This window comes from Antennarius striatus, chromosome 21 (genome assembly GCF_040054535.1).
Source record: "Antennarius striatus isolate MH-2024 chromosome 21, ASM4005453v1, whole genome shotgun sequence".
In the NCBI taxonomy this organism is placed as follows: Eukaryota; Metazoa; Chordata; class Actinopteri; order Lophiiformes; family Antennariidae; genus Antennarius; species Antennarius striatus.
In genome coordinates, this window is record NC_090796.1 from 14,230,589 (window position 1) to 14,248,922 (window position 18,334).

The following is an 18,334-nucleotide window of genomic DNA, read 5'->3' on the forward strand; positions in this document are numbered from 1 at the left end:
ATGATGACAATTTGCTCGATTATATATTTAATTATAGTAAATTACGCACATTAGTATTTCAAACTCTGTAAATGTACATTATATTCAATGAATATTATTTCGATGGTTTTCTGTGTGACGCGTACCAGCGCGAGTCACTTCGTCCTGTGCACCGGAAGTGTTTCTGACGAGCTCGGGAGGTCACAATGGAGACTTACTGTGTGTGAAAGGGTCGGAACGGGAGCCGGCTTTATGACTGGAGAACATGTATAAATCGTCGTGTCGCAGATTTTCAGGTAAAAAAACGGAAAAGGCGGCGTTTGGTTTTAAATACAGCGCAGGTTTAAGTCGGTTTAGAGTCGTTTTGGCTGAAAACGACCCCCGTAGCTAAGACGGAAGCTACCTAGTTAGCATAGCCGAGATGTTTAGTAATAGGCTAGCTGTGACCTTAGGTGGAAGTCACTCACATAGTTAGATGCTAAAATTAGTATCATACTGGCCGACTGTGAATGCCGACATCTGCATTATTGCTTATGTCACAGAATACAAAACAAAAATAAAGACGAAACATGTTAAAATGGGATTTTTAACTTAGTTTCCACATCACATGTGACGACTCTCATAACCATCCTGTTTTTATTTCCTTTTATGGTTTTCTTCTAACTCACTGGGGGAGCTCCAGATTTTCAGTCAACCTAAATGAACCTCACACATATAAATGTATTGTCTATTAAAATACTAAAACCAGCATGAAGATGAGCTACCACTGGTCAGAGTGCAGAGCTCTTAAACACAGCTTCCGCCTTCAGTACAGTCAAGATTTATTGGTGGTAGATGTGCAGCAACGATATCCATTGAATTATAAAGCAACTGAGCGATTAAACGTGTCTTAAATGCATCAAACAGTTCTTTCAGCTGTGTATTTTCTTTGCAACTGTGTGTTGTGTTTAGTTTATTTTATTTTACCACATTTAATGTCTCAACGTGCCTATGCAAGATTGATCAAATGGCCATATACGTGCTTCTCACATTTCCTTCAGGTTTGGTTTGTGTGACTGTGAAGCAGAAATTAGTTCAAAATACTTCTAGATGTAATCAGACCGCTTGCGGTCTGATTCAGCTGCACAGAAGAGATCCATCGACCTGGCTGACATACCAGCATCTCAACTTCTTGAAACGCCAGGTATTCGTTGCTTTCCACAAAATTTACTTCTTTGTAATTAAAATATTCTTTTTATCAAACAACTTTTGTAATATGTCCATATATAGATTTATTGCTATAAATCTAAACCACCCCTTTAAACCGCTATGTGAAATTGTTTTCCTTTCAGTACGTAACAAAGAAGAACAGTGAGCTTCACCAACGTGCCATCCCAAAGCAGGCTCCTGCCGTGACTATTGTGGATGAGAGAGATGACAGTGTTGAAAGACAGTTGCAGAGAATACCAACCATTGATCCTGCGAATACAGATTCTGCTTCGCAGCCAGATGGCAGGACCAGGAAGTCTCAACCTGAAATATCACCCTTGAATCCAAATGCAGAAAATACATCATTGCAAAGCAATTCTTTATCAAATGCGAATGCAGATGAGAATCCTCACGTCCAAGTGGAGACGGATGAAGCAAAACAAGCTCGTCTAGACCGGCAGTGGAAGCAGCTAAAGTTGAATGTTGCTGATTTGCCGGATATCTATTCTCGGCTTGCTAAAATCAAACTCACAGGTGTGTATACCTCTGCTTGACACTGAGTACAGTCTGATTTGTTTCCATATAATTTGAGCTATTCTCACATAAAAGGCATTAAACTGGGCTCCTGAAATTCCTACTCTACCCCCAATCAGAAGGACAATAAATGAAAAAAAATGTGCGCATTATCTCTAGACTAACTTAAAATGTACGAGAATGTCTCTTTTATGTCCACATATGCTGTTATGAGGTGTGCAAGAGGAGTTATGTGCTACTTTTATGAAGGGACAACTCTGGGCAGTGATTCTCTGGAGTCTCATTGTTGTTGTCCAGAGTCCTTTGAGAAGGTGCCGTCACGTCTGTTGTCGCGCCACGGTACAAAAGCACCAGCTTATTGACCACATAGAGATCAACTGTGTCAGGTCTCATGTTGGTTTGGGCAAATTTGGGCAGTCCTCAAAGGAGATTTCCACCATAGACCATTTTTCTGTTGTGAGGAGCTGAATGTTTCACAGGTTTAATCAATTTTAGAGACATTTCTCAGATAAATTGTGCAATTTAAGTTTCCCCTAGTGTACAACAAGCCTAAGATGACCCCCCCACCCCCCCGCAAGGAATGGCAAACTTGAAAAAAATGTGTGTTGGAAAGGTTTGCATTATTCCTCATCTGATTTCAGCATTGGTGGTAATAACTTCAGCAGCTGGTTTTGCGATGGCGCCGGTGGCCTTTGACCCCCTCATCTTCTTCGTGTCGTCTCTGGGAACGGGCCTCGCCTCTTGTGCCGCCAATTCGATCAACCAGGTCAGTTACCTAATATCTGTTCATGTTGTCTGTAGACCTCTTGAAAAATAATTCATATTTTGCTTACAGTTGTTCAAACGTGCACAAACTTGATGATGGAAGCACACGTACAGTGTTCTGTCTTCTAATGGCGCTCATGTTGTAGAAAGTTCTTAGACACCCAGAACATCCTTTTGGATCCAGTCTACATTCCTCTCCTGCTGCGCATCTCAGACATGTTCTGAGCGAACTGTAACGCTGTTATTATTTCCCCGCTGAAAGCTTTCTTCCAAGCTATAAACAAAAGAGACACTTAAAATGCCTTCAATAAGCACAGCCTCCCGTTGCCGGTGTTGACGCTGTGCGTAGGAATTTGCCCCATGACTCAAGGATATTAGTTTAATGGGTGACCTCTCCATCAGCCTGAGATTGAACTTGCTCCACGGTGACTTTGGCCTGTAATTTTCGCTATTGATTACAATTCATGTTCCTGCCCTATGGGGCCAAGCCCATCTGCCTGCCTCCCATCCCAGCATAGCATCAAAAGCGGCATTCCGACTGCTGTCTGCGTCGTTATGTAACAATAATGAGTGATGTGGGGGGCTCCCAACATGCAGCGTTTACTTAGTTGTGTTTTTGTAAGTAAGGCTGAATGTTGTCAGTCAGTCCATCAGTTGTGTTGTCTATTCAGTGACCTGAAACAGCGCTGCACTCTCCCTCCTGTGTGCACCCCTACCTCACACCGTGCAGGTGTGTAAATATTCCTCAGGTATTTGAAAAATGCTCCCCCCTCTCCTCACGCTAGCGCAAGGAGCCCCGGCTCCAGCTCCGAAATGTCCAGAGCGTTGAGTGATGTAGGACGCAGCCGCCGACATTTGTAACCCGGGTGTCCCTTTATCTGTGAGGCCCACTCTCACATCAAACCTGCCAGTCTTCATTTTCTCCCCAGTCCTGAGGTGAGGATACGACATGGCTTCATGTGTCACTGATCTAATGTTATTATCCTCAGCACCTCGCTGTTGGTCTCCTCATCAGGTCTGGTTTCACACCTACAGGGAAGGTGAAGCAAGGGCCAAAGGTGAATCTTAGAACACATGTAGACCCAACGATACAAATCCTGCAGGAAAGACTTGGCGTTCTTGTCAATTTGCGCATTTTTGAAGTCAGTATTTTTTAAACTCTAAAATACAAGCAAATCAAAAAGAATGAATATCTTTTTATATTAGCATTAGCATGATTATTCAAGCATTCCTAAAGTTTTCCTGCAGATTAGGGTATCCAGCTAGGTAGTCCCATTTGTGATCCTAGCCAACAGTTCATCCAGCTGGGCTGCGGTGAAAACAGTTGGAATTGGATTTGATGTCAGAACTACAAGAAAGAAAAGGACTAGATCAGTGAAAAAAGAGGTGAATCTTTTGAATTGGACCGCAGTGAAATCGACCAACGGCGTAGAGGTGGGGGTAGAAAATGGTGCGGTGTGAACACAGGTTTAGTCAGAGATTGAGATGCCTCGGAGTCACCTGTATTTTATTGAGTTTTCCAAGTGACTTGTCAGACAAAGTCCTTTAAGGAGACATGTTGATTTGAATGCTGGCTGTCATGATTAGGTGTCAACTTGTATTGTTGTTGGATTTTTTATCCCCCTCTGCTTGTCTGGTATGAAAATTATGTCATTCTACTTCCGATGTTGTGGGTACTGTTTTACTTTGACATGTCGTATCATTTTCTTCACTGTAATTACACACACAGAAGCACAAAGTATTTCATGTGTGACATGTAATTTCATGTCGTGCTGTGACTATGACATTGCTCTGCGATTGACCAAAATGCTAAGGACACACCCTTCCTTACCTGTGTGAATGAGCTCAATGTTCAGGTCGTCCGTTTGTTCTGCGTAATCCTGAAAAGAAATATGAATGGGGAGGGCAAACCGTCTCACCTTCAGACCTGCTGCCAGGTTTTTTTTCTTTAATCACTTCTTTCATCTTGAAAAATGTGTACGTTACCATCGGTGATGTTGGTAGAAGCCTCATTCTATATTAAAAGTCAAACAAAAGCGTGGCAAACAAGTCAAAGCAGGAAGTTGGGATAATTTTCAATGGATGCTTGCTGCTCGCCTCTAATCTCTTAATGCTCTACATCTAAAGAGAGAACGCAAGTATGCGACCACACAACTGCCAAATTACCGTGAGGAAAGAAGAAAATGCCTTGAGGGAGACCAAAACGCTTTAGCTCTCGGAAGAGGCAGCCAGACCTTTAGAGGACCTGTCAGAACCCAGGGCTGCTCTTTGTCCCAATGGGAAGCGCCTGTGGGGCAACCAGAAACAGTTGTGGTCTCCCTTTTAAAATGTTACTCTGCTTGGGGAAATTGATGGAAGGTTGTAAGCGCTCAGAATCAAGTAACAGCCACGTCTAATTGTCAATTTGAAAAAAACCCAATCAAAAACATTCAGCGAAAACAAAAGCCCATGAGTGTCATTACTGAACTTGAACTTCCGGATCTTGTAGCTCCTACGGTTTGACAAACTTTTCCTTGCATGTGAAGTTTCGTCTACACGGTTTTGTGTACTTGAATTACGAAACCTGTCTTTAAATACAACTTATCTTTAAACAGCAGAGTTCCTTCTGTTCCTGCTGAAAAAGAAAAGCTGCTGGCTAGCATTAGTTAAAAAAATAGGAGCTGGTCTGGTTTTCAGGACTGGAGGCCCCCCACACCAGGGTCGGCCTCCACAGGTGCTCCAGCCGTCATCGCCTCCGTCTGGCCGCCGCTTCGGCTAATTGGATAATTGGGTCTGATGGAGCCTTAAAGAAAACCCCTGAGGGTACCTGAGCCCCCCGCCCCACGCAGCGCGAAGCAGACTTGATACGGCCTTTCGGCTGTCAGATAAGAGCCGCCCGACTGTTTTGACAGTGGCTTTAGCGCGAGTCGCACCGCATCAGCTCGCGTGTTTGTTTTGATGGAAACTCAATCCGGCTTGTTTTGCTGCCGCCTCATGTCCTTTCTGCTTTCGTGACCACGTCACGGAGTTTTCTTTTGTGTCTGCCTCTCCTGCGGTGAGCCGTCTGAGGTTGGCACGCACAAGAGAGACCCCACAAGCCCCCTACCCCCAAAGCCCATCCACTCTGCCACTCAAACGTAGCCCCCCCCCCAGCCCCCCAGCCCCTACCTCGTCCTGTGCAGGCATGCATTATTTACCCTCCTGCACGCCTCCCTGTGCGTGCATCGTGGTCAGCGTAGGGGTACATGACTGAACATGGAGGCGGGTGGAGCAGACGCTCGTGCAGCAATTCCATCTCTGCTTTATGTAAGATGTAAAAAATCTCTGAATCTTTTTTCTGCGGTTCTAAACATGAACAAATGTTTACAGAACCTTTTAAAGACAGGCAAAAAAATGTTGCCCTCTGATTGTTAGATTCGAAGCTACATGCTCTAAGCATCTGTGACAAGACAGATGCTGTTTGAACATCTAACCCTAACCTGGATGCGCCTTGGCAGTAAATGCTGCCACTTCAGTCTTCTATTATTGGGTTCCTCTTGTTGTTGTTCGGGGTACCTCAAAACCTTGTACCTCTTGAAGATCATTAGTTGTAACTAAACCTCATCGCCACTGAAACCCTGTCGACCGCTTTGCTTTTCAGAGACAATGAAAACCAACTTTTTCTATCTTTTGTGCAGCTTCTTTTTATTTTGTTTGAGAACCGCCCCGACCCTCAACTCATTCTCCTATCAGTGACGTTGATGCTTTCAAAATAACCTTGTATTGAGTGAATACTATGATCATTTCATGCGTTGAATTGTGAAAGCACCAGCACACACAACCATGTGCTGTAATCGGCCGTATGAAAGTGTATTTTCTATGTGAGGATATACTGTATGTGGGCATATTTCACCCAAAAATCTGCTCCTTTCTTTAATGCTAAGCCTTGGATTTCCAGCAGCTTATTTTTAACAAAAGCGCAAACTGATCTTTGACATCTATTACTCTGAGCTCCTTGTTTTAACCGTGTCCATCAAGCTGTCACTTCAGCCAGGGGAGAAGGGATGGAAAGTCTTCTTTTTTTTTTGTTTAATTGCCTATCAAGATGGCATAGAAAGGCTCCGTGGGCAATCTTTTCTATTCTGATTGAAATGAATATTTAACCAGACAGAGCTGTTAAATAGTTAATTTCTTTAAAGGCTTTTGTCTTTGTCAACACCAGGGTGCCGTTCCATTTCACACTGTACAAATGGATCTCCTGCACCCCAGAAGGGAGACAGATGCTTTCCTCTGATAAAGTCATGAAGGGTAAATCCATCTATTATAGAGCCCCAAGATGATGCCCAAGGGGAAACATGAACAAATACTGTTGCCAGGCAGCGCTCTTCCGACATAGATGGATCTTAATAATCTGGCTTCTGCTAATGCATTTAATTTTTGATTATTTCTTTTTTTTAAATTTACCTTTCCTGTGAGGAAAATTTGCGGAAAACAGCATGTTTTTTTCATTATATTCTATCATTTCATCTCAACACCGTGTAGGTTCCGTTGTTAAATTCATCTGAGGATTTCAAAACCCAGGTCTTCTGCGCTAACCATGGACACCATCCTGGCGTTATATTGGTTATTTTAATTTTAGTGGACGGACTGAAAGCAGGAAAAGTTGCAGGACGGTCTCATTGGAGTCGATTGACAGGAAGCTGACAGCGTTGTCTGGCAGCAGCAGCTGGCTAAGTACTTCAAGGGTGTTGACTACGCAGCGCAGAAATCCGACTGATGTGAATCCTTAAAATACCAGCTAACCTCATTCAGTCAGTAAAACAGGCAGCATCACGTCCAATGGAGATGAATTCTTGAAATATCAATGAGCGGTAGAAGTGTGAGCCATTTTTTCCAAGCATTCGAGGATATGAAATTGATTCCAATAATAAAATCAGAAGAATCAAAATGTTTTTATTTTTCAAGTTTAACTCAGTACCGTCTTCATCGTTTTACCTACATTGAAGCATTTACTGCATCTGTATCAATATTCTTCCTCCTCCCACGTTCTTTTTGACAAAACAAGGAGGGAACTCTTCAAAAGGAAAAAGCCGACTCTACTCCTCGAAGGAGTCAACAACATGTCATCATCTTTTATGAAGATCGCACGCGAGGTGTCTCAGCGAGTTACCGGTGCTTGTTTGGGCGAACACGCCTCGCCACAACAAGAGCCGCCGTCACCCGGGGGATGAACGGCAGTGACTGATGGGCAGGTGGAGCCCCTCCCAACACACCTCCCTGATTAGCCTTTGGATTCTGACAAAACACTGATTACAGGCTTCAGTGACCAACAAGGCAGGAGTGAGACGCCATTGAGCTTTGAGTCAGAGGGAGGCAGACGCCCACCTTAGTGCTCATGAAAGCTGAGGAAATGTTGATGCACCAATGAAGAGCTTCTGTTTCTTTGGTGTAGAGCTCTACAATCAGGACAGCTCTTCTTTTGGAGGCATCAACGTTTGGTTTGGTCCCGTTTCAGACATAAATGCCGAGTAAACTTGACCGCTTTGCTTGAAAACAAATCTGGCAACGGTGTCATTGGACACTCCTCGTCTTAAACTGACCAAGTCGAGTTGTAAGTGTGCACAGATGTCAGGTCTTCTTCTTTCTAATGACATCACTTAGATGGATTTGCCAAATTCACCGTTTTTCCCATGAAGACCCCCTCCTCCATTTGGAGGTAACTTAGCCAAAGGCGAGCAGGAACACCCTTTGTAACGCTGCGGTCCGTAGATAATTAACAAAAGCGGCCCTGTTTATGGCGCTCCCGTGAGCACACGCTGAATGCTAATTTGATTCAAACCCAAGACGCTTTCAGGGCAAGAGCATCGTCATTGGAAAACAAAATTGTTACCAACATTCGCCAAAGCGTTCGGTAAAGCCTGGGCGTGTCCCACGTTCTCTAGATCTGTTTCAGATTTATTAGTTCAGTTTTTCTAAAACCCAAAATCTTTAGGATGTCCCACCGTCTTCCTGCGATAAAAGAAGTGATTAAGTTGTGTGTTATTTTTTTTAACTCATTAGCTGTTAGCTGTCCATCCTGCCATTTGCTGGAGGGGGGGGGGGGGGGGGGGGGCTTGGGTTCTTTTAAATATTAATCAAGGCAGGATTAATTAAACCCAGATTAGCGTTAATGCAGTCAGATGGTTGTGTTGCCAAATTGCCTTTCATTGTTGAATATTTTAAATTTTATGGCGTCTTGCTTCTTCATCAGGCTGTGTTTTTTTGTTTTGTTTTATGACAAAGAAGCATGTGTTTGTAGCTTTTTGCTAACAGTAGTTACATCTGAAAGCAGCAGCATCCGTGACTTTGAACCAGAATGTGTGCACACATCACCGCGTCGTTGAAAAACGATGCATCTGCTCTCTATCTCTGCAGCGTGACGTTACTTTACCCTGCTGCGGGTCTTAATGACTGTTTTCACTCAATACCAGAGCTCACCTGTAAGCCAGCTGCTGAAATATCACTCCATTATTAACCCACATTCAAAATTTATGAATCTGTTATAAAGGTGCGGCTGCATAATATCACTCTGCCTGACGGGGGGGGGGGGTTGTGTTGTTTTCCATGTTCGGAAATCGTCATCCACAACTAGTCGCCATTCTCTTGTCTCCCAATCGTCACGATAGAAAAGACAACGGATCATCATTTAGGTGCAGTTCAGCAAAGTCTGAGCTGCATTCGTCCTCTGTGCCATTATCCATCTGTCCATGTGCCTCCAACACAAGAGGCATGAAAACACACACACACACACACACACACACACACAAAAAAGACCTTGAAGCGTAACACATGTTTTATTCGAAACACCATTAATCACCACTCGTCACTCATTCAAGCAGAAGGAAGTAACCACTGCTGAGTTCCCATTCATTTTGCACCCACACAGCTGTAATCAGCCTGAGAATGATAACGTGTGCCCGTGGCATGTGTGTATGGGTGTGTGTGTGTATGCACGTGTGTGTGTGCGTGCTGTCTGCTGCTAGTAGACCTTTTATCTGTGTGCTTCTCTTATAGTAATTGCTCTTTAAGAGAATGGGTGGGTAGGGGAAGAGTGGCTCCAATTTCACAAGCCCACAATTTTTAATGACGCTTTGCTGCTTTGAAATTGCCGTCTTTGTTTAAGACTTGGTTGCAGCATTGATGCAGCGTGTTGTACAGTCGACGTGGACACTGATCTGTTGACTTCAGCTTTAGAAGAAGCATCTCCTCTCTGAGTTAATTCAAACAAGAGACGAGACGAGTTTTCTGTATCAGATGTAGAGGAAGTGGAAACTAGTTTCCTCTTGAACTTAAATCAATCGGCAAAATGCAGTCTTTTCCATTTATGCCATGAGCGTCGGGTCTATCAGCAGTTTCTCAGTCATCATCCTGGCGTTTTCTTGCTTTGTCCTTGAACCAAACTAAGCTGCGCCGTTTCATCCAGAACCTGCATGTGTGTTATCGTTAAGTCTAGTTTACACAACACGCTGACAAGAAGAAAGGGAACGAGAACAATGGTGTTGATTGAAGAAGGTAAAGCCCGTCTCGCTCTGTGGTCATCTGGTTGGATCGGCACGATATCGTCAGATACAGCAGTCCCCTGGAGGACAAGCAGGTATTATGAAACACGCGACCCACATCCCAGGAAGTTTCCCTTTTTAAACCATCCAACACCTAGAAATACAGTCGTCTTTTATGCTCCTCAATTGTAACGGGCGTCTTAATCTAATAATTGAGCTCATTGAATGACTTTTTTTTCTTGTAAATATGACTTGTTTTATTTCATAGTTTGTCCAAACTTTAATTTAATATCATTTCACGGTAAAGCACGTGATGAACGAGGATAAAACAACACCTAAATGCTGAACTCGTCCTCTTTATGGGTCGTGGTCTTCATCTAGGGTCCTCATCATTTTGATTTGAAAGGCTTGTTGAAGGAGGCTGTCTAGATGAAGGGCTGGATTTTACCATGGGTCACTGCCGCAAACACAAATCCACCAGAGGTGCTGACGGCCGCTGTCGCGTTCCCAGAGAACAGTGAAGGCTTTCATGCACGTCTGCGCCTTATCGTTTCTAATTTTCACGAGGGGCTGAGCTTCTCCGGGATCTTCGAGACACCCGTCCCGCGCCTCGCTGTGGTCGGACACAGCTGCGCTTGAAAAATCTAAACACTCACATTCTCTCAGATGTACACACAGTCATGCCTCTTTTTCAATCTCCCCCAAAGCGTTGAAAGCCTTTCAGTCTTTGTCATGTCAGTCACACTCTCACAGTCATTTGCAAATGCCCATCGATGGTGGAAAGGACTGTTTATTTCTCTTTAAACAACTGACCACACACCCGGGGAAGCTCTACTCGTTCAGCCTTCACTGATGTTTTCCCACAGTATTTGAGGCCGAATAGAAAGCACTTAAATGTGTGCACTGTTAATGGTAATCAGGAACCGGAGTGAAATGCCCTCATTAGTATGACCGTTAACTTATCAGGCGCAGACTCGAGATACGGCCAGCCAACACTCCAAGACAGGAATTTGTCTTGTTTACACAGCAGACGTTTTACGGCGGAGTTAAAACGGATGCGTCTGCAAGGATCCAGCTGCGAATGACACCGAAACACTTTCTGCAAATGAAGATTAATACGCCAAAAGTCATTTACTCGGCCTGTAATTCAAAGTCTGTGTAACATTCTTCTGGTGTGATGCATAATTGATTAATGTGGCGAATATATAAATCATGGCCTGTGGAAGGACGAAAGAATTGTGTCTTTAAGAGATCCTCAACGTGGAGTTTTTATCTGCCAAGAATTTGTCTTGAAATCCGAGTCCTCCCTCCAGCTAGGAGGCGGTGTTTCCCAGTTCGAACTGAACATTTAAAGGCGAATCGAACGACGTGACCCAACGCACAAAGCATTCATCGCTGAACTCCGGCGTCCCCACGACCCCCTGTCTGCCTGCGGATTAGGAGATCGTCTTCACAGAGTTAAGATGAATGAGCGCCATCTATTTTAAGTTCCGCACCAAAAACCCTTCCTCATGTTGTTTATGGAGGGAAAACAGCCGCTGTCAGATCCTCCTTTTGATCAGGCAAGTTAGAAGAGAAGCAGAATATCAGAGTAATCCTCTACTTTTAGAAATCTCTCCCTCTTTTTTTTTTTTTTTGTTCCCCCCTCCCATCATCCAGTCATCGTGGCCCACATGCCTCCACCATGGAGTCAGCTCCGCCGCCAGATCCCGATGGTGTCTTCCGCAGGCAAAGGAACTGATTAGGGCAGAGGTAATGTGGATCTGCTCGGCATTAATTGGCTGATTAACATGAGGACGGTTTAGGACTTCACCGTCCCGTACTCGAGCCATTAATCAAGAGGAACGCCATGCCAGCTGAAACGCTGCCAGCAGCTCTGCGGGCCACTAGAAAGAGAAGGAAGAGGTATGGGTTCGGTTTGCAGCTGAAAGAGGGGGGATGAGACGTTCGCTTTGGCAGGACGGAGAGCTGCGAGCCCTCCGGCGGCGACCGGGAGAGAAGTCGTAGCTCGAGCGAGTTCGGTGCCGCCAAGGCTGAAGCTGAACGTTTTTTTTTTTTTTCTCTCGTGCAGATCAAATGGTTTATTCTCACATGTCATCGCACCAAACGCTCGTTTCATCGCGTCAGCAGAAGACGAGAAACGCAAGAAAACATCTGCTGGCTGTCCAGATGCAGCATTCTAGACACTTCTCCTATTTTTTTTCGTTTTTTTTTTTCACCTCTAAATATTCTCTCGCAAACGGAAACGAAAGGATGGAGGCGTATTCAACACCTCTTTTAATGCTTAAATGTGTTGGACGGCACGAAAACCCTTTGGGTCCAACTTTAACAACAGATGATTGTTTCGTGTCATGTCTTCTGGAATTTTCTTCTTAGTTAGAGTACAACAGAGTACAACAGGTTCTTTAGGGCGTGAATAAAGTAACAGAAATAACTTTATGTAATCAAAGGCAGGAACATCTTGTAAATATCAATCTCCCATACCTGCGTTCCTGTGTTGGGACTGGTTTATGGCTGCACACCACGTCTGTTGTGTTCCATTCGTGTCCTTTCATGTGACTTCAAAACATGGCGAACGTCTGCCAGAATCATTAAACTCACTTCTGAGGGAAGCTTAATCTATGTAAATCTTTGGCTGCTTGTTTGTGGAGTGGTTGATCAGAGACGGTTCACAGTTGGCGCTGAAGGCCGCTTTGAGAGCTCTCACGCTTCCCGCTGGCACGCACCGGGGCGCGCCCATCCCTGCGGACGCTCTGCTCCGGCGTTGCCAACAGGTGACATTCTAACAAGTGGATCACATGATCTTTTCATCGGGCTCGGCGCTGCACCTGGGTGTCCCGGCGGAGCCAGAGATGCGTGGCGTTCGGGGCCAGCTGATGTTCTCTGGGATCCGGGGGGGCTGTACAGCTGCTCGGCCATGTGTTCCTAAGGTGTACGTTTCCAACAAACACTGTTAAGCGCAGTGCGTACTCGCAGTATCGCGCTTCTCTGACCTTCACCAGACTTCCTGTTGTTGTTTTAACAGTCTGATAGGAGGCGTGGGGTCGATAACCCATCTCCGATGGAGCAGCGGGTGCACAGACTATGAGGTCGCAAAATCTTCTGCTTTCATGAAGAAAACAGAACTTCCTGAGAACTTATCAAAACTGAACGTGTTTTCATGTTCGATAGCTTAGAGAAGCTGGACACCCCCCTCTCTTTGTTGTCGACTGTTGCCCCCAGTGTTTGGGGATGTGGGAGGTTGTGTTTAGCATTGAAAGCAGCGGTTCTGATTCATTCACATTTCTATGGACTCAGTCGCTTTTTGGTTTCAGTTCCATTCATTCAGGAATCATTCCAAGATTTTAAGAAATAAAGTTTAAGAAACGGAAAAAAATTTTTTTCTTCATTTCACAGTTAATTTGTAAATTAAACTTAAATGAAGGCGAATTAAATTTACAGACTTTTCATGTTGAGGTAAACAAGTTTTGATTTATTATGCAATATAAAACACAAAAGATTAAAAAAAGAAAAATGTTTCAAATGAATCCAATCTGTAAATCAGGATATATATATATATATAAATTTTAAATGAGATAATTTAAAGCTAATTGGCATTCATGAGTGGATTTTTGTACACTGAAAACAGTGACACGGGCCGGGGGGGGCGGCTGATACAAACCAGATGAACCTGAGGAGGTACAGAGGACGGAGAGCGAGAGAGTGGACCGGGTGACGTTGACGTTCACTTGAAACCACCCGTATACACAAACGACAGGCTCGTCCAAACAACGGCAACACTGTTGATCTTTTGTGCTCAGATGTTTTTCTCACTCTGTAAAGGTCCCGCCTCTTATTTACCGCTCAGGTTCCTTATATGTCTGTGGGGGCCCGACGCGCAGGGCGCCGTCACCGAGAGTATCCGAGTGTTCCTAACACCAGGGGAGGGATGGTGTTGTTGGAAACTGTGTGGATTCTTTTATGATGAGCGGTGTTGCTGTGCTGGCCCCGGGGCCCGCCTGAGGCCTGTTTCAGCACCACTTGGCTCTGGCCGAGCCACAAAGTGGATTTCTCTCATGCGGCCCCTGACCTCTTGACGCATTTCCTGACCCAGGAAATAGAATTAACACCTCGGCCCGGGCCTTGAGGGTCCCCACAGCCGCGTCCACAGCTGTCCATTAACCTGGACCAGTCCGCTCAGGCCCGGCTCGCCTGTGATCCACGGGCCAAAGGCTGAGCGGGAGAGCTGGAAACGTTCTTTGTGGCGCATTCCAGAGTTCACTTTAAAGATTCTGGGCGCTTTGAGGGTTTTAGCGCCGCTGCAGATGCATCAGGGAGACATCATGTCTTAAAGCTAACGCTCCGATTGTCTAAACCTTTATACCTTGATTCAGGCCTCTTTTATTTTTTCTTCATTACAAAATCAATGTGAAATTAAATGCGGTGTTTTCCACCAGGACTTTTTCTTGCAGTAAATCTGGGAAGTGGAACAGAAAAAGTGGATTATCAGTTTATTAGACGTTTTCCAGGAGAGATGGATCTTAATGCCTCCCAGTTTAAGTACTTTATCAGTTTTCTTCCTCATTCAGACGCTTATGCTGGCAAATGCATCTACGTCCATATGCTGGCTGCACACACACACACACACACACACACACACACACACACACACACACACACACACACACACACACAGATTAGCCAGTTCCTGCGTTTAAGCACCCCATGTGTTTGCATTTTAGTCACACATTGCCAATCTCATGGGAGCACTTTGAAGCAAACTCCTCCAACGTGGATCATAAAACAGGAGTAGAAGTAGTTTTTCACATATTTGTATCCCAGAACACCCCCCCCCCACCCTCCTCTGCCTCCTCCTCCTCCTCCCACCACCCAACAGACATGGCCTCCACCTTCCACCTCCCACCTCCAGTCCATTTAGTCTCCGTAGGTTGAGCGTCTGGTTCAGAGGTTTGCCGGGTTGTCGTTCCCCTCCAGATGCTGCACGGAACCACCAACGTTATTGAGATGTTTTTAAATGTCTTAAAAGGTTTCCTTCTGAGTCTTTCTCCCCCCACGTCTGTTAACTCTCAGTGATTCAGTGCATTTGTTTCCCCCATTAACCCGCTGTTGGTTCTGTCTCTACAGTACTTCGAGGTTCCCTTCGACTCCAACATGAACCGCACCAAGAACCGTCCCCTGGTCAGAGGACAGATCAGGTACGCTTCTTCTGCCTTTAAAGAGTTTGCAAAAGAGTGAAGGCCTCAAAACGACGCCACGGCTCTGCAGTAGCATCAGCCGCCGCCGTCACGGCTAACAACTCAACACCTGATTTCCCTGATGCGTGAACTGAAACAGGAAAACAAACCCTGACCGTGTCCCCCCTCCGCCCATTGTCCGGACCAGGAAGCGGCGGGATTAAGCTCACCGTCGCTCCTTTCATTTTCACTCAGGAAGGACAAAAGCAAACAACCTGTTGACATCGGAGACGAGGCGCCTCCAGCGGTCCACGGTGAAAGCTAAAACGCCTTCTCCATCTAAACGCCGTCTTGGCTTGCAGCCCCGTCCCTGACAGGAGGTGTCCGTCTGTCTCAGAGATGAACACTCCGTCCTCCTCTTCTCTCAGACGTGAAGACATAGCAGGCAGATGGAAGGCTGGACCTTCCCGTCAAACAAGCCCCCACTGGGACACTTTTAACGCGCTCTCCCTGTCGGCTTTGCGCGAGCGGTAACGACGTTCTCCGGCTTTGTTCCCTCACAGCTGATGTCGGCGTAGGAAACGGCGTGTCATCTAACGTCGCGGCGACAGCGGCGTCTCATCTTTCCTGGCTTTATTATCATTCGTTTGTGAAAACACGGATGACAGCCCACCCCCCACCCCCCCTTTGTAGCAGTTTGGCAGCATTTGAGACCAAAGAGGAAGTGAAGGAACACAAACTTTAGGACGGTCACCTCTGACTCAGCGCCGCTGTGTCAGACTGTTAGACAGTAACCCCCCCTCTCCACTACCGCCCCGACCCCCGTGGAGCCCGCCCACTACCACGCTGTCTGCAGCCCCTATCTGCCCCACCTTAGCCCACATGAAACACACGTAACGCCACTAATCACATTAATGCCCCACTCACCCCGCACTACCAAAATAAAAGCCCCGCCTGGCTTTTTTTTTTTTTAAGTAAAGCCCTGCGTTTGGTCAAGATTTTAATCTCCCCACCTCTTTAATTTATGGAGCATTTACTAGTGGATTTGAACCAGACCTCGCCGTCGCTGCTTTTAATAAAAGATGGGGGGCTGGGGGCCGGGGGGGGGGGGTCTCAGTACGACTGGAAGCCAGAATCGCTGTGGTTTTCTGCACACGTGCCCTTCATGTCGCAGCGGCGCTTTTATTCCTGGCAAACTCTTATCAGATGAGCTTCCTGTCTTAACATGGCTGCTGTGTGTGTGTGTGTGTGTGTGTGTGTGTGTGTGTGTGTGTGTGTGTGTGTGTGTGTGTGTGTGTGTGTGTGGCTATTACCGTCTTATCTGGCGTCCACACGACCTCGCTGTCCTCCTCCGTCGTCCTCACGGCGGCGATGAGCTTCACGCTGACCTTGACATTAAAGCTGCTCCCCTCGTGTGTGTTTTCCTCCCCGTTCTCGCTGCAGCCCCCTCCACGCTGTGACCTTCGCCTTGGCCTGCGGCGTTCCCGGGGTGGCGTTGCTCTCGCTGGCGGTGAACCCCTTGACGGGCTTCCTCGGCGGCCTGAACATCTTCCTTTACACTTGTTGCTACACGCCGCTGAAGAGGCTCAGCATTGCCAACACCTGGGTGGGGGCGGTGGTGGGCGCCATCCCCCCCGTGATGGGCTGGACGGCCGCCACGGGGTGTCTGGATCCAGGTACGACGGGCGGGGCGTTGACGGACTCGTCTCTTTTCTCTGAAACGGTTTAATTTATTCATCTCTGCCCCCCCCCCCAGGTGCCTTGCTGCTGGGCGCTTTCCTGTACAGCTGGCAGTTCCCCCACTTCAACGCCCTCAGCTGGAACCTGAGGGAGGACTACTCCCGCGGCGGCTACCGCATGATGTCCGTAACCCACCCGGGGATGTGCAAGCGGGTGGCGCTGCGCCACAGCGCAGGCCTCGTCGGGCTGTCGACCGCGGCCCCCGTCCTGGACGTCACCACCTGGGCGTTCCCCATCATCTCCCTCCCCATCAACCTGTACATCACCTACCTGGCCTACCGCTTCTACCGCAAGGCGGACCGTAGCAGCGCGCGCAAACTCTTCTTCTGCAGCCTGTGGCACCTCCCCATGCTGCTGCTGCTGGCGCTGACATGCAAGAAGCCCCGCAGGGAGGGGGCGGATCCGGATCTACCTCCAGGGTCTTTGGCTTCTTAGGTGGATGTTTGATTTCTTTTACCCGCGCGCTCGACGTGTTGCTCGATCAGGAAACAAAAACGCACAGAATCGTGTGACGACGGCGTCCTGTATATACGCTGTATTTATTTACAATGATTTACGTACAGGGTCTTGTACAGTGTAAATGTCTGCTATGGATCCCCACGAGGATCATCATCACTGCAAATGCAAAATAAGGGACTGTAAAGGTCGTGACCTCACGGTCACCGTCGAAGGATTTACGGTTTTCTGTGAGGATGTGAAAGGAGGATACATTTATTATTTCTTGAAGTTGACACTCGACGGTTTTGGCACATTCATGTTTTGTTCCTCTGCAAATCGACACAAAGGCGCCTGAATTTTACCCCCATACACTCACCCACCCCCCCCACCCCCACACACAAAGAACCACAAGTGCAAAATGTTCTCCGACATTAAACGCCTCATGAGTGTGATCCCGTGTTTGTTGTCATCATTCGCTTCTTCGCCGCTTTTTAAACTCCATTTAATAGTCATGAATGGCGCCTCGGCCTCATCGGTCACACCGACCGACACTGCGCCTCGTTAGGTGGAGCCGCCGACTCCACGCCTGCTTGAAACGTGGATTTAAGTTTCAGTGGGGCTTCAGTGAACGCAGCTTCAGCCGCCGTCCCTCCAGTAAGCCGTGCTAAACAGGCCACCTCTCCACCTGTCAGTCAGCCCTTCCGCCCTCCACTCCTAGTTTTCAGTATTTGGTTACAGTTCCATCACCACAAAGAAAGGCGTCCCCTTCCCTGCCGCTGCCATCCTTCCTCCATAAAAGGGGGCCGAGGGATTTAGCCAAGGCCGGGGAGGGGAGACCTGAAACGGAGCTCGACGTCCTCGTAAAGTGTCTGACCGGATGCGGAGTTTCATATCAGAGGGTGGAAGGGGAGCGATCGGGCCAGCTGTTCCAGCCCGGAGAGAGGAAACAAAGACACACACCCGACCTGGGTGGAGATTAAATGTCGTGGCCTCGGTGGGATGGCCCCATCGTGGGTTACA

At 46.8% G+C, this 18,334-nt stretch overlaps 1 protein-coding gene across 1 annotated transcript; it reads left to right on the forward strand.

The window, feature by feature from the left end:
* The first annotated feature begins 171 nt into the window (after window positions 1–171).
* cox10 (cytochrome c oxidase assembly factor heme A:farnesyltransferase COX10) lies at window positions 172–17,744 on the forward strand. The gene is made up of 7 exons (XM_068305528.1): window positions 172–275; window positions 1,020–1,162; window positions 1,311–1,701; window positions 2,343–2,467; window positions 15,087–15,157; window positions 16,580–16,812; window positions 16,893–17,744. Exons 1-7 carry the CDS (start codon window positions 245–247, stop codon window positions 17,309–17,311), a joined length of 1,413 nt encoding a protein of 470 aa, XP_068161629.1. The 5' UTR covers window positions 172–244; the 3' UTR covers window positions 17,312–17,744.
* Window positions 17,745–18,334: the final 590 nt, after the last annotated feature.

Coding starts and splice junctions, on each gene's coding strand:
- cox10 (XM_068305528.1), top strand. CDS start 245: ATGTATAAATCGTCGTGTCGCAGATTTTCAG. Junction 1,163..1,310: donor TCAACTTCTTGAAACGCCAG/GTATTCGTTGCT, acceptor TTTTCCTTTCAG/TACGTAACAAAGAAGAACAG. Junction 2,468..15,086: donor CCGCCAATTCGATCAACCAG/GTCAGTTACCTA, acceptor CTGTCTCTACAG/TACTTCGAGGTTCCCTTCGA.